Source organism: Micropterus salmoides, unplaced genomic scaffold (genome assembly GCF_014851395.1).
Source record: "Micropterus salmoides isolate LMB-PRFRI ecotype aquatic unplaced genomic scaffold, ASM1485139v1 Ms_hic_scaffold_4, whole genome shotgun sequence".
NCBI lineage: Eukaryota > Metazoa > Chordata > Actinopteri > Centrarchiformes > Centrarchidae > Micropterus > Micropterus salmoides.
This window is the reverse complement of record NW_024043372.1, coordinates 11232647-11249414: the sequence shown is the minus strand read 5'-3', so window position 1 is coordinate 11249414 and position 16768 is coordinate 11232647. Positions and strand designations below refer to the sequence as shown.

At 40.8% G+C, this 16768-nt stretch overlaps 1 protein-coding gene across 2 annotated transcripts in view; it reads right to left on the bottom strand.

The window, feature by feature from the left end:
- igsf21a (immunoglobin superfamily, member 21a) overlaps window positions 1–16768 on the bottom strand; it is a 212911-nt gene that overhangs the window by 22541 nt on the left and 173602 nt on the right. Inside the window, exons 6-7 of one of the 2 annotated variants that reach the window (XM_038697467.1) lie at window positions 6788–7268; window positions 653–753 (exon numbers count right to left, since the gene is read on the bottom strand). In XM_038697467.1, coding sequence (XP_038553395.1) covers window positions 653–753; window positions 6788–7268 — 582 coding nt within the window. The remainder of the gene's footprint in view (window positions 1–652; window positions 754–6787; window positions 7269–16768) is intronic. The other variant, XM_038697468.1, reaches the window with a different exon arrangement.

Below are 16768 nucleotides of genomic sequence, written 5' to 3'. Positions count from 1 at the left end.
GTCACTAACTTATGGCACTAAACCAAAAACAATACAGAACATTTTACATGGAAATGTCTTAGAAGTGAAATAAAAGCAAACAACAATCTGACTTTTGATTTCTAGAGATTCTAGAGAAGCAGTGACTGAGAAGTAACAAAAGCGATTTGTGCTGTGGGCCATTAACAGGTCCTATATCAGGATTAGCCCTATCCTCTTCACCTGACTGGCTCCAGCTGCCTGGCTTCAATGTGTCATTCCTGTCAAAGAGATCAGGACCATCCACAGACCATTCACACTAGGGACATGGTCTTTTTTGGCAGGGGATGAAAATGACACAAAGACAATCTCTTTGCTTTTACCTTTAGGCCCATCTTTGAGATTATGGAGCAGGGACTCTGAATGCTGCAAAAACTATACCGGCGAGCATGACATGTTTGCCTGTTGGCTAAGACTAATTAGTTTATTAATTTCAATTTAGGGTTTCATTGTCTAAGACTTGACAAAATATTAAAATGTGACTTTATATTTGGCAAAATTAACATTTTGCATGCATACTTGAAAAGACAAAGGAAAAGATGTCTATACCCAACAGATTTGTCACTTCAGAACTAAACAAGCTTAATTGCACATATTCATGTTTCCTCATTTTCTTAAAACCCCATGCACTTACCCCAGCCGATCCTACCTGGAATCCTTGCACAGTGATGCGCACCGTGTCCCCTACCTTTGCCCTACTAGGGGACATCAAGAGTTTAGGACCCTTAGGAGCAGCTGAAAAAAAGACAAAGAGACAAAGGTCATCGTACTGAGCATTGAGAGCAACTCCTACCGGATACCTGTTTTGTCACATAGGGAGAGAGACAAATACAATTTCCTGTCAATTAAGGTCACAGGGCGAGAGACGAGGGACCTGCAGGTTCTTTCATCCAAAGGACTGTGCTGGATTTATTCCCCCTTGGAGAGAAAAAGAACTAAATTGGGTAGACACTCATTACTACAGGAGAATGGGAGTGCACCGGGTGGAGAGTGGAGGCAGTGAGATAAGGGACTCTCAGAGAGCTAATTCCCTTGTCTTGGTGTGGACAGCAGCCCCCAGATGGCTTTCATTTGGACCCTCTAAAACAATGGGGCGCAAGCAGGAGAGGGAGCAGGCAGATTCTATTATTCTGAGATTGTGAGGGGCCGGTGATTGTCCTTTGTATGTAGTGTTAAGATAAAATGAGTGATTTGCGTAATGCTGTTAAAAAGTAAGTAATTTTATTATGGCTAAACTGCACAGTATACTACATTAGGCCCATATAAGCAGGTTCTGCATGATATGAGATGTTTAACAATTCCCCTAAAGATAACTGCTTCACACGCTGTGCAGTTCCATGTGTTAGACAAATGGACTATGCAGCACATGCAATGAGACTCAAGCTAAGGGCATCCTATCAATAACGCCTGTACAAGTCCACCCCAAGAGTTCTTCAATTAATTTGGTTTGAACTCTCAATATAAATCACACTGGGTGCTTGTTTTCATTGATGAGTTAAACCAAAGGATAAATAAATAAACAGACAAATGACCTCAGTATTTACCTATTAATCTGGCAACAAACTGTCCACTGTGGCTAATGAAGCACAACCTCTTCTTAAGCAGCCATTGACTACAAGCCTGCATCAGACTAATGCATTAGGAGTTATACTGTCATATCTGTAAATAGGATTGAGCATGTGGCATTACTCATGTACTGTAGATCCCTTTATAAAACAGTGGTATACACATTTGAATTGCACAAAATGGTTATAGAGAATTCAAGTAATACAAAGGAAGCAAAGAGCAGACATTCGAATTTTGGAAAGATTTCAGCACCATTAGAGAACTTGTTAGTCTGTATAAACTCCAGAAAATCAGAGCATAGTAGTCCAAACTCTAAGAAGTAATCTTGGAATCAGTGGCTTTTTTAAGATTAAAGGAAAATATCCATGTATTTATATTGGCAACCCAACCAAAGACATCATGTGAACAGTTTGACACAACATGTTCCATCTCATGCCGAAGATGGATTGTATTTCACAGGCTAGTTTTGGCATGGCAGTGTGAAGCACTATGTTTCCACCACCCACACACTAACCAAAGGGTATTTTTAAATACTGGTGTCATAGCGTCACATAGAGCTTGGTAGGCATATGGCCGGGGAAGATGATGGCTGTTTTCTGGGATTTGCTCCAACTTTGACAGTTGGCATCCTACGTCACCACCTTTGATTAGGGCAACATGCAGTGTGATGGACATAACATAGCCTCTCTCTGATGGTATGGGCCTCACAGGGGAAATGAGCCACAGTCCCATGAGATATCACCTAAGACCCAACTTCTTCAGTTTGCAAGAAGGAACTGTTATCACTTCAGGAGGGGTCAGAGAACAAGCATGCCCTCCAGAAAAACAACTGCGCACCCTGCATCAGGTGTGCTTTAATACCAAGCCAAGACATCAACAGGTCTGCCCAGCTGCAGACAGACTTAAGCAGTTGAAGGGAACATTAGCTGGGTGACTGGTTTTGTTGAAAAAGAGAAGCTGGAGAGGCATGACTGACTGCTGGATCGCTCTGTCGTGGTGAATCTGCCACTGTGTAATGTCTTTCACGGATAGACTAGCTGACCCAAAGCACGGAGATAAGACAGATTGATGAATGTGGAACTGAGCTGCAGGTGAACACAGATACAAACAGCATACTAGGTACATCTAACAAATCTATATTCGCATGGGAAAACAAAGACACACACACACACACACACACACACAGATATTAACATACAAATAACAATACACACACATATCACACACACAGACACACACAGATCACAGACGCCTTCTTGAAACTGAGCATCTGCTCTTTGATTATCACGGTCTGGCAAAGCCATGACTGGGAGATGTGAGGAAGCCTGGATCTCTTCTCATTGCTGCACAGTATATGAAATGAGATTTCCACCACTTGTCTAATGATGTTGAATAATAAACACCTTAGCTTATCTAAATCCAAATCCAACTTCTTTTAATTATTAACATGTTCATGAATACAATCCAGGAGTGTAGAATATACCAGCCTCATGATCTCATAGAGGTGTAAAAATTTTTTTGACTCCCAAGGACTGGCACGGGCTTTAGGTCCATTTATATGGCGAGCACGGAGCCATTCATGAATATTAATTTAGTGTAATGCAACATCGGTCGATTGTCAGAATGTCGCTCCATCTCATGTGGCAATATTAAATCTCTGAAAGATTTATTACTTATGGGCATTGCAAAGACTCCTTTTTAATACCTGACCAAACACACCTGAGAGGACCATGAGAGGATGTGTATATTCAGTAAGACAGGGCCTGAGTGCAATTATCCAGTTATAGCAGAATAAAATAAATGAATAGAGCAGGTGGTTCTTAACCTGCAGTCCAACCCCTGCAGTCCAACCCCTCCCCCCTCACTTAATGGGATCAACGTAAGCTAGCTATCTTAACGTTGCCTTTTTTAAATTCTTATTCTTCTTTGGTGTTTTACAGTGGTTGGCATTACAACCACCCACTGGATTAAACAGTTCAAAATATTTACAGTGTCCACCCAAAGTGATTCAGTTATTAAGTTATCTTTTTTTTTCAATTTTTTTGTCTATAGTAGCATTCTTGTGACCCCCAGGGGGGTCCCGACCAGGTTAAGAACCAGGGAATCATGGGATGAAAAGAGGTGCTCTACACAGTCACATTTAATTAGACACACTGCGCAAATACTCAAAACAATCTGTGTGCCATTTTGTCTATATAGCCAAATCAGATATCTGTTGTCTACAACCTTCGACCTGAATCACAACACTATTACCATTTTTGATACTATTCCATACAAAGATGGCTCAATGAGGTCTGTGAATGCTTTAAATTTCAATTTTGCACTAATTAGAATCAATAAGCACACATTTTCTGCTGTCTTTTCTTCAGGTGGTGGGGGGAAAAAACTGAATGTCTGGTGATGCTCCATCCTACTCTTTAAAAGAACAAAGGTAGTAATAAATTAATGACATCAAACACAGCAGAGAGAAAGGCTTGTCAAAATATTGGTGCCTTTGACATTTAGCAAGCGTTTCACAGGCCCATTGCCCTCAAGGTGTGTCATCTGTTTTATCATCAACATGTGATTTAAGGCAAAGAGCTTTTAGAATCTTTACTGCAATACTTTGTCAGGACAAGACAGCTCATGCCATTATACCTTCATCTGATACTGCTGTCTCCGCCTTGCATGTGATGACGGTTGCAGTTAATACATTTTAAAAGACAATTTTATGGCATGAGATATTCCCATTTGAAAAAAGTGACAATACCAAATACCAATTGTGACAACTGGTTTTTAAATGATAAGCATCATCTCCTCTTCTTGACATGATGGTTAAAGGATAAGGCTGGCAATATTTTATAATTCTCTTAATATCAACAAATTGCATGAAATACGGAAGCCCTAAGCGGCCATCCATTCAAATACTGTTTTTTACGGGGTAATTTTCGCGTCATCTTGAGATAACAAATGTTATTTTCCTGTGATAACGGGATAATTTTGCCTAATCGTTTCTTTAGGATGATTTCAGAACACTTTTCAGTGCGACTGGTTAGCTTAGTTGGTAGAGTACAGGACTCATAATCCAACAAACTTTTATTTTTATTATCCTCTTAAATAAAGTTGTTATGAAGAGATTCAGGGGAATCCAATCACACATTACCCGATAGCTATTTCAAAGGTTCCAAAATAGCCGTCAGGAAATGTGTAACGTTAAATGGATTCCCCTAAATGAGAAGCACAGGAATTTCCTCTGCATGGGAATGATGGGGAAATGATAAGTCCATCGGTTAATGAATGTGGACCAATCGCTGGGATGAACACAGTTCAGCATGTGCTTTATTGTGACCATGTGAAAAGTCTCTTCATAAGAACTTTGTTGAAGAGGATTATGAAAAAAAAGGAAAAAAAGACAGTGAGGATTGAACCTATAACTCCAAAAGTATAAGTCCAGAGATCAATCAACTGAGCTAACCAGTGACTCTTATATTCAGATTAAAATTAAACTATTAAACCACTGTGTGAAACTACTGTTTTATTATCTCAAGATCATGAGATAATTATCACGGGAAAACGGAGTAAAAAATGTTTGAATCGATGGCCGCTTAGTGCTTCCGTAATGTAAAGACCAAAACCAATAAATAAAATGATCCTAATAACAAGCACTGTGTAAACCTATTAAAAATACATCAATGAGCCACACTGCGGTGGGTGAAATTATCCTTTATTACTATAACATGGTCACTGTAGTTTATTTTGAGTCAGTCCCACATCCACATTCTTGCTGCCATAAATACCCACTTGTACACCAGCTATGTATTAATACTCAAAAAAGTAGTCCCCAAAGAAATGCATTATTTATCTTGTTTGATTTATGTTTGCTCAAAGTGCACAGCTGTTTAAAATATGAATCAGCCTTTCTTAAAAATGAAACAATATGTGTGTGAACCATTTTTGAAGGTTTCTGTTTTTAGCAGGAACAAATAGGCTAGGGAAAGTGTCAAAGACAGGGTAGGGTTTTGATCTCTCATGGGATTTGCTGACAATAAGAAATATATATAATAATGCCATACCTTATCCTTTGAGCTGTTGAACACTCATTTTGTCAGTCTGAACTGAAAACTGATTGATTCCCTTCCTCACTAATTGAGACCCTGTAGATTAAACCTATTTACCGAGATATGTATGTAGATTCTGGCAGGAAATCTTCTTGACACACAAAAAGTAAAGAACTGAAATGAATCCAAAAGGGATACTTTCTAATTAGATAAAGGTGGTGATGTGAGATAAAATACTGACAGTGAGACATAATGCAGCAAGCAAATGCAGCCATAGTCTCCTCATTCAGAGTCTCTTCAACCACTGCTAGCATCTCATGGAAGGTAATGTCTTGGTTTATCATGTCAGGACTGCGTGGCTTGTCTCCAAGAGCATCATGCCAATGTATTGCCTTTGAAGTGTTAATTGGCTGAGCTGGAAGCCATCTTTGTTTTTAGATAAAAAAAAATTTGAGTCTGTTTCTCTCTTGGATCACACACCATTAAAACACTAATGCTAACTTTTCCCTTAAAGTATGACACCTGTTTTCAGAATTAAGTATCTGCATTGCTACGTATTCTGCTTTAATAGTTTGGAGATAAACAAACAAATAATTCCACTGCCATAGTGTTTCCCTCCTTATTAAATAAAATGTTGAATTAGAGACTATCCTTCTGTTTAAAGCCTGAGACTGAAGAGCTTAAGGGCTCATTGAAGTTTGAAAAAGGGCAGCATCTCCGAGATTGTCTTTCCAATGATATAACATTGGTCAGTGTGTCTAAATTCTCATTTGATTTCTCTAATTCAGGTTGACTTTTTCAATAACGGTACTGAGTTAACTCAATCTAGCAACAGACAGCTCGATGAATTGCCCTGTCAGTCACTGGGAGTTCTGCATTCACGCGCTAAACTTGCAATCTGCTCAGCCGTAACACAATTAAGCGGCATCAAATGAAAATCAGTGTTGTTCAGAGTACATTTGCAAAGGAGACATAAGGGGGCCCCGTCGGTTTCCAAATGTGGCAAGGGGATACAAGGAGACAGCAGGAGATTAAAAGAGAGAAGAAATCAGACAAGGGTCTGTGTGAGGTAGAGTGGGAGGAGGAATAGAGAACAGATGAGAAAAAGGTGGTGGAGGAATGTGAATAGCATACAAAAACAATGAGTTAGTCTGCATCCTACTCACCGAGAGTGATCTCTGTCTGCATGGGCATGGACAGTGCTGGGTGCTTGACTTCGCAGCTGAATAGGGCATCATTATCCAGCTGAGGGTTGAGGGTCCAGGTAAGTCGGGCCTGCACCACCACAGAGCCGTCGCTCTGGGGAATGTGAGTGTGGCTGAAGTAGTAGAGAGGGTCCGTGCTGTGAACCCATCGGGGGAATTCCCGGCTCACCACTGTCTCTGGGATGACCTCTGTTGCAGGGCTGGGCTCGTGGGCCTGCTGGCCTTGAGTGTGGACACGCTGGGGGCTCTCTGTGTACAGACGTGCCGACCGCCCTTCAGGGTCCAATAGGGAGAGGGAACGCTGCAGTTTAGTGTCATCAAGGTCCCTGCTGATGAGCGGCCTGGCTCCTCTCACCCCCGCTGAGCCGGCTCCCTGCTCATTGGTGGAGGATTGAGTGTAGGAGATCACCTCTATCAGCTCACCATCACGCTTGAAGTACACCTTAGGCAGAAGAAAGAGTATTAAAAAAGACTGAAAATTAGACAGAAAGGAGAAAACAGAGGGCACAAGAGATGGAAATATATATTTTATTTTACATTGTTATAATAACACCTCATACATTTGGTCTATCCTATGTGCACATTCAGCAGACACAGAGAGACACTCTTCTTTCAGCTTTGCTTTAGTCTCTACCAACTGCTGAGGAAAATATCTGGCTCTTCAGAACCTAAATGCTCCACTATGTTCACCAGCTGGTCACTAACTTTGCCTGGCCCTCCTTTGGTGCTGGGCAGGTAGCGCATAGTGGGTTTAATAAAAAGGTTTTAGCTGGAAATTGGGTTGATGGACGTGAGAGCAAACCAAAACAGTGAAGTTGTGGATGCAAAACCAGCTGTGGAACTGTTGGATGGTAATAGTTTTGTCACTAGGAGCGACATCTTTCATATTACACATTTTTTCCAATGTTGATATAAAAGTATTAATTAGTGCAGCTTTTAAAATTTATTTTAGAATGGGATGCTGTGTCAGTTGTGCATATAACCTCCAGATATTAGCATTGACATAATGTTGTATAGTCAGTGCCTGTGGTGTTGCTATTTTGGGAAGAGATTTGCTTTCTTTTTTTGTTAAAAGACAATTTTAATCCCCAGCTCTTTTGGGGACCTTTGGTCATTTGAATTCAATTTGCCAAAGATGGAAGAGTCACTTTTTTAAATATTAAATGGCATTGTACTCTTTGAGGTTTTTGTAAGGAGATGGTTGAAGTATTCTTTGATATGGTGCCAACTCTCGTGTTGCTGCCTCAGATGGGTAAACAGCAATATTGTGTGTCAAAAAGTAAGGATAAGGCCAAACTCCTGAGGAATAACTCCAAATGACATTTTCACATCCACAAAACTCAAAATTGAATTCACACAATTCAATTCAGATCATCATCATATACAACTATTACAAACTTTGGTATTTAGTACAATCAACTTTGTGTTGACAGATGCAACATCGTTATATTACAAGCTGTGTTGTGCTGCTGAGTTGTATCACAGTATTTATAGCCAACTCTAAAAACTTTGTAATGCCTGCCATCAGAGCAGGCTGGTACACATCCACATGGGGCTAGGTGACCTTGCTCACAGGGATTCAGCAGTACTGGTTGTTGTCAGTACCATGGAAAAAGAACTTCACAATCTAATACCCAACCTGCTACAGAAGAAGCACTCAAACAAGCTTTCTTTTAAACTTTGAGACAAGTTTTATTTCCAAAGTCAGTTCATTCATTTTGGGATGTGACTGTAGAGGTTGATGCACAGCACTCCTTATATATTTCCATAAATTTTCATTAAATTTAATTAGATATTTCATTAGAGGAAAACCAGATTTGAGTACTTGAAGTGGATGTTGTCTTTTTTCCATCCAGTCTCATGTCTGATAATAAATGGCCCTTGGTGGAAAATTCTGAAATAACATTAGGGCAATCTGTTGTTAAAAGATGACTAATGACTACACCTATAAGCACAACCTTATTTTTTAATTAGTGCACACACACGCATACAAGATATTGTTATAAAAAAACACTCCTATACAGGCTCATTGTACCTATAGTTCACACAGGTGCAAATATAAGTTATTACACTCCACACTCCATGTTCATTTCAAATTAGCTATAGAGCAGGTATTGTGTAGGTTGTGCCAGGTATTCCTATACGCTTCCCCTTCTCTGGAAACCTGCACAGCACCAAGACAATACACTTGAGCATGGCATTTCTTTTTACATCTACAGCATCTACTTTTGAACCCTTGGTAGTAAATGGTTCTCTAAGTGTATTGATTATAGCCTGGCATAGCAAATCAGCATAATTCACAAACGGAGTTCCAAGATTAACACATTTTCCTGCGGTAGTATTTAATACCCATGATCCTTTATCTGCGTTTACCTAATGTGCTCTGTAGAGCCAGAGCTTAAAATCCAATAGCGCAAGGGGAAGTATAAACATCAACCTCACATCTGCAATGACCCCATTGTATCTGCTGCTAGGATCCTACAGTTACTCGACAACTTGCAAAGAGAAGAAGGTTTTTCCACTGTGAATTAAAACACCTCATTAATTATCACAGCAGGTGGAGGGAGAGCAGTGTGGATTAGAACGATTCATGCACCTGTTCTGTAGTTTTTGTTGGACAAAATGGTGTGGGTACACAATAACACCTGTGTTGACTTTGTGTTGATATAATAGGGAAATCATTCAGTAAGCCCAGATAACTGATTTGTTTCTATAAACATTCACAGACAAGTTCATTTATAGGCATTTAAAAATATTGATTAAACATCTACATGGCTTAAAATGCAATGCATGGAGCCGTGTGTTGTGTGTTCCCTGAATGATTCAGAAATAATACCTTTTTTGAGGTGTTTCCTAAAGCATCAGTGTACCTATTCATGGTGATCCCACCATGACTAAATGCATTTATTTTCCACTGTTGCTTGAGGTATAAGTCAATCAATTAATGTTTCATCAAAAACATGAATGAATGCCATTGCAGATATGCAGCTGCAGGGAGAGAGTGAAGTGTTATTTCTGTGTCATTATCCTGCAGTTCTGCTCCTTTTTCATTCCCCCTTTCATAGGAAGCAGATCAAATATAGTGTATGGCTATGGAAATACTGCAGACACCGATATAAATAGACATATCTAGAAATTAGACGAGAGTTGAGTGAACTCCTTTTAAATTGCACTTTTTATCTTTTTTTTACGTTTCCCAGTCAGCATTGTTTATGATTTGTGACCACGTTTCCTGATTGTCAAGGCATTTTTTCAGTGTTAAACACATTTTGAGACTTGAGTGATGCACCAACAATGTAGGAATCAACTATTGTAAGATACAAGTGAACCATTTTCTAAAATGCCAATCAGCAGAATCTGTAGGCTTTAATAGAGCTCTGGTAGAAAAGATTTGTTCCATTTTACACTTTTACTTAATTGTGATTTGGGATTAAAACAGTCTGAGTGTAATGCAGTTCGTCAAGGTCAAGATTTGACATCTTGCAAATTTAAAAATTTTTTGAATGCACGGGACACCATACAGTAGCCAAATACGAGGGAAGAGAGAGACAATATCTTGCCAGGCTACATGTCATGAGCCACCTTGTAAATATTACAATCCACAATTTATCTTAAAATCGAAACACAATTAAGGAGACACCTGTCATCATGGTAAACTTTGACTGTAGTAAGCTATCTACTAATTTGGAAAATCTCATTTCCCACATTTCCTTGTTTGACAGGCAACGATAACTGAAAACGCATCAGTTCTTTCAGTTTTTCAAATAGGAGAGCAGACACTGACAAATTTTCCTAAAGTGATTATAAAGCTGCCAAAATAACACTGGGGATGTCTTTCACTTTGATACATGTCTCCAATTAATGGTTGCATTTCTCAAGTGACATGGGAATTTTTGTTGGGTACTGCTTTGGAAGAGTTGCCTTTTATCAAATTATCTTGCATCCATTGTGTATTGATAAAAATATAAATTTAAATTATTAATAATTATTATAACATTTTGTGTCATTCTATAAAATAAAATGTTTTTAACAGTATATTGTCACACAACAGACAATTTCTTGTCCTTTAAGATATCTGGAAATAGCACTATAAAACATACATCTTTGTTTTAGCAAGCATCCAGTAGAATGTATATGAAAGAATATGCAAAATGGCCAAATTGTCTTTAATCAATGCACTGGCTTGTTAGGTAATACATTTTGCTGTTGTAGGACTTGGAAAGTAGTTTTTGGCATTGCTGTAGTATTGCTCTCTTATGGACAGTGTTACTGCACGGAATGAAGTTATTATCAATCATGCCTCTGTTATAAATCCCCAAATATTTCATGGTCCAATGTATACAGACAATAAAACCATACACAAACCACTTTCTTCATTCTGAAATGAATTAGCACAGAAATAAGAGAGATGTAATTCTAAGCAGTAACCCATAATAACACGGCAGTGTTAAAATTAAGCTGGGATGGCATGAGGAGAGTTTTTCCTGTGAATAGACAGAGATGAAAGCACCTGTACACTGCACACTGCCAAGCTGCCCTCACCTCACCAACATCTCAAATCACCTTTTTGAAAATGTAACAATCATGCATTGGTCCATATACACTTTTATCTTGCTGCAATTAATCATGGTGGTGTCAAAAGGACAAGGTGGTAATTTACATGGTGACAGAATGATTCAATGAGAGAGCAGAAGCATGAGAAAGGGGACGAGAAAGAGGAGAGAGGCAGAGAGAAGGATCCTGGCCGTGACTTAATCAGCTTTCCTTCGTATTATTAACTGTCATTATCTTTCTTCTTTTCAATCAGTGCTTGCTTGTGCTCTGAAGATGCTCTAATGATTGGCACTAGGAAGCTATTATTGATATGTCACCAGCTTGCTTCAGTGACATCAGATGCTGACAGATCTTGAAACATAATACTAGACAATTTTAACAGATGCAGTCCATTATATGCAGCACTCTCAAAGCTGCACTAGTAGAATTTGGCATGGTGGATGTTTCCAAAAAGTGGTGGAAAGTAACAGCTTTTGAAAAAATATGAACTTCAAGACACAGAATATTTGTTATGATGTAATATAAGTAAACCTCACACTGTATGATCACGTGTAAGTGTAGTGAATCTACTACAGATATTACAGATAGTCTACTATACTATAAACAGCATGAATATGCAAACTCCACACAGCAAGGCCGGGGCAACTGGGGTTTAAACCCGCAACCTTCTTGCTGTGTGGCCACAGCGCTATCCACTGGACCACTGTGACATTTCAAGACATGATATAAAGAACACATTGAGCCAGGAGAAGACTTTAATATTAGTTTAATTAGACATGCAACAGAGGCAGTGTTGGATGAACACTTTCAAATGTTTACAATACGCCAGAATGAAGTTTCAGATGTTACATGGATGCTAGTAAGATGCAAAAGGATGTTGAGTAGCAACACATATCACAATAAACAAACCTTATGGTAAAAATGATGATTAAAAAATATTGCATTAAAGGCAGGGTAGGTAAGTTTGAGAAACTAGCAAGAAACTGATGGATTTTTAAAGTATCCAGAGAAACTCCCACCCCCTCCCTTCAGGGCTCCTTCCAAAGTCATGCCCCCAAAACACATGAACACGCGTTGCCGACTCAGTGGTCAGCTGGAGCATGAGTCGAGTGTGACGAGCAGCACACAACCTGTCTGAATCACGGGTAAGAAAACACCGAACTTTATGATTAAACAACTAACCTGGCTGTTAGTGCTCACTATCAAGCTAGCATGTTAATATTGTGTAGGTTTAAAAAGACTGAGTTTGATTCAGCAACGAGCTGGCTAACTAACTGTTAGCAACAAGTAGCTGTGCTAACAGCTTTGGTAACATTAGGCAAAGCTAAAAACAGGTTGATACACATTTGCATGTTACCATCAGTGACACTACACAAACGTGAACTTGTTACCAACTCTGTATTAGACATATAAGTTATGTTGTTTTGCATGTTAGAACTTCCACGATGACAGCATCGTTTGTCTCTGATGAGGACTGCCCCCAGAACCAAGCACAGACCCGGGACAGGGAGGACAAGGTGCAAGCCAAGGACATATTCTAGGACAAGAGGACCTGCGTCGAGGTTCAAGCTCCAACAATGGCATATGAACAGGTATGTATATACATCTATATTATATTATAAGTATATTATCTCCCAGTGTAACTGTCTCAAAGTTTCTCCGGTGGTTGACTCAAATTTCCCCCTGAGCCCTTTGGGTGTCAAAAATAAAGTGCTATAATAGTAATCCATTACTATTGTTATTACGTTTCTATTATTGTTTATTTATTACACCACCACTAACTACAGCTCTGCTTCAGCCATTGGCTCATCTGTGTTATATACGTTGACATGGTGTCAGAAGTGGACACAGAAGTCTGAAGTCTTGAACAACATGTTCAATAAAAACATCTGATCAATGTTGATGAATGTTCTGTCCAATTACACCAATCTTTCCAATTTGGGGTTCTAACAACTATATATTCCTGATCTTCCAGACCCAGGGCAGAGTAACAGACAGTTCTATCTCACACAGGCTCCGCCCTCTACTGGACTCTATGGGTACTACCTCCTCCAATCACACACACGCACTTGCCCACTGAAATTTTATCGTGCACCAATAGGTCGCTACTGATACGTGCGTGACATATAAATAGCAGTGTCCCTACTGCCTCAGCATCCTTTTTTATTCAGCAAATGGCTGCTGTAATGAACTGCTCATTGAATTCACCACCCCGATGGCGATGGAGTCGCCACTTCTAGAAAATTATCTTTGCACCCGGGCGAGGTGACCCATGTCCTGCCCCGACAAGTTCATGTTCTGCTGTGGACACACTGAAAATGCTGTGAATGTTCAACTGATGAAATACAGTACATTCTGAAAGAGCATTCTCCTCCCCACTGAACCACCCCCATCTTCGGCTTGCTAAGCTCAAGAGAGACAGTGGGAGGGCCCCAGTCTTTGCTACGCTAGTCAAACCACTGGGACAGAAGCCCATGTCCCACGTCATTCTCCTGGTGGCATCCAAGCAATACGGTAGTAGGACCTGGGCTTCCTCCTTGCTAGCCGGCTGTACAGCCCGCCCAATGGGTCGCCTACATCGCCTGGCAGCAGCCCTTCATTCGGCTCACAATGCAGCAATGCGTGCTAACTCTGCGTTCCCCATAGTGATGGGAAAAGTCACTCTTTTGAAAGACTCGAGTCACCAAATCTCGTTCATTAAAAGGAACTAATCTTTTTTTGTGTCATTTCGTTCATTTTAACTAGGCTGGTTATTGCGGCGCTGCAGCCCTCTTGTGGGTGATTTAAAAAAAACAACACAGTTCTCAAACACAGAAGGCTTCCTGGCTTGCTCTAATTGTCAAAGTATAATGCACAAATTCACCTCTTGCTCTTTCTCTATCATGGTTCTATAAAGCCCCATGGAGCCACAACCAAATTCAAACCATGTAAAAACCACAGAAATATGTTGTCAATATTCAATTAAGCCACTACTCCGGCTAAATCCGTCCATTTTCACAATCTTTCCTGAGTATACTACCAGAACAGCCATATATATTATTATAATTACTATCACTATATCTCTAAAGTGCTCATTCATACAGTAGCCTAACGCCTATCCATGAGTAAAATCTATATATCAACATCAGATTTACAGGGAATATATTTAAGTAATAAGCTTGACACACTAGATGAACAAAACACACTAAAATTTAATGAATTTAATAATAATATCAAACACTGCAGGTTGTTCACCAGTGAGGAGTGGTGAAACAACAGCACGGCTCTGTCGATAAATAAAAAGTAAAAGTTAAGTTGCACAGGCGACGGCTACAATGTTGGTTTGCCAGCCTGCACCTGGACCTCAAGAGGCAAAGGTGAAGCAGCCTACAGTGACAGAGCCCTGGCCTGTACGTCTGGTCTGGGGGGCTCTGTCACAAGGGTGAGGCTCCATATGCACAATGCTGGTGTTGGACCAGCCTCTCCAGGTTTTGCTCCTAAAAGTGGGGAGAGGCAGGCTTAGGCTGGTCTATCCGCTGTGATCGTACAGACCATCCAAGCGTCGGGCTGTCTCCACCACGTCTTGCTGTAAAGCTAAGTGGTTGGGAAAAGGGAGACGGATTTGCCTACCTGTTCAGTGGGATCTGTTTTCTCTTTCCTGCAAGGTCTGAGGGAGAAAGGGCTGTCGCACTGCAGCTATCTCTCCTGTCACAGGGGGTTTGGTGACAGGACAGTCTTCACCCACCCCCTCGTGATATGCTTTCTACAGGGTGCGAGAAGACAGTGAACGGTGTCGTCTCTCGGCGCTTCAGTAGGACTTGCTGATTGTTTTGGTGGCTCTGATATCTACACCTTAGGAGCCCCTGGAGCAGTCCTCATTGAAAATGCTATCTCTCGAACAGCCCTGCGCCTTGCTCTCACCTCTGCTAAGAAGGTGAGTGAGCTGTGTGCCTGTCGGTTCACCCCAGCTGCATGCTGGTTCTTGGTGTCCACAGTGCAGCCGGATTGAGACAACACACATCCTTTGTTCTTAAGAACATAAGGAGCATGTTCAGGTCCAGGACAATAAATCTGGATGCTTTCTACCCCCCTACCCCACTTAAGGTGCAGGGGGGTGAGAGTGCATCTGTTGCGTCCATGTGTGCTATGCTAATGTCCTACAGTGGGTACGGAAAGTATTCAGACCCCTTTAAATTTTTCACTCTTTGTTTCATTGCAGCCATTTTCCAAAAATCTAAAAAGTTCATTTTATTTCTCAGTAATGTACACTCAGCACCCCATCTTGACAGAAAAAAACAGAAATGTAGAAATTTTTGCCAATTTATTAAAAAAGAAAAACTGAAATATCACATGGTCATAAGTATTCAGACCCTTTGCCGTGACACTCATATTTAACTCAGGTGCTGTCTATTTCTTCTGATCATCCTTGAGATGGTTCTACACCTTCATTTGAGTCCAGCTGTGTTTGATTATACTGATTGGACTTGTTTAGGAAAGCCACACACCTGTCTATATAAGACCTTACAGCTCACAGTGCATGTCAGAGCATATGAGAATCATGAGGTCAAAGGAACTGCCTGAAGAGCTCAGAGACAGAATTGTGGCAAGGCACAGATCTGGCCAAGGTTACAAAAAAATTTCTGCTGCACTTAAGGTTCCTAAGAGCACAGTGGCCTCCATAATCCTCAAATGGAGGACGTTTGGGACGACCAGAACCCTTCCTAGAGCTGGCCGTCCGGCCAAACTGAGCTATCGGGGGAGAAGAGCCTTGGTGAGAGAGGTAAAGAAGAACCCAAAGGTCACTGTGGCTGAGCTCCAGAGATGCAGTCGGGAGATGGGAGAAAGTTGTAGTAAGTCAACCATCACTGCAGCAATCCACCAGTCGGGGCTTTATGGCAGAGCGGCCCGACGGAAGCCTCTCCTCAGTGCAAGACACATGAAAGCCCGCATGGAGTTTGCTAAAAAACACCTGAAGGACTCCAAGATGGTGATAAATAAGATCCTCTGGTCTGATGAGACCAAGATAGAACTTTTTGGCCTTAATTCTAAGCGGTATGTGTGGAGAAAACCAGGCACTGCTCATCACCTGTCCAATACAGTCTCAACAGTGAAGCATGGTGGTGGCAGCATCATGCTGTGGGGGTGTTTTTCAGCTGCAGGGACAGGACGACTGGTTGCAGTCGAGGGAAAGATGAATGCGGCCAAGTACAGGGATCTCCTGGACGAAAACCTTTTCCAGAGTGCTCTGGACCTCAGACTGGGCCGAAGGTTTACCTTCCAACAAGACAATGACCCTAAGCGCACCGCTAAAATAACGAAGGAGTGGCTTCACAACAACTCCGTGGCTGTTCTTGAATGGTCCAGCCAGAGCCCTGACTTAAACCCAATTGAGCATCTCTGGAGAGACCT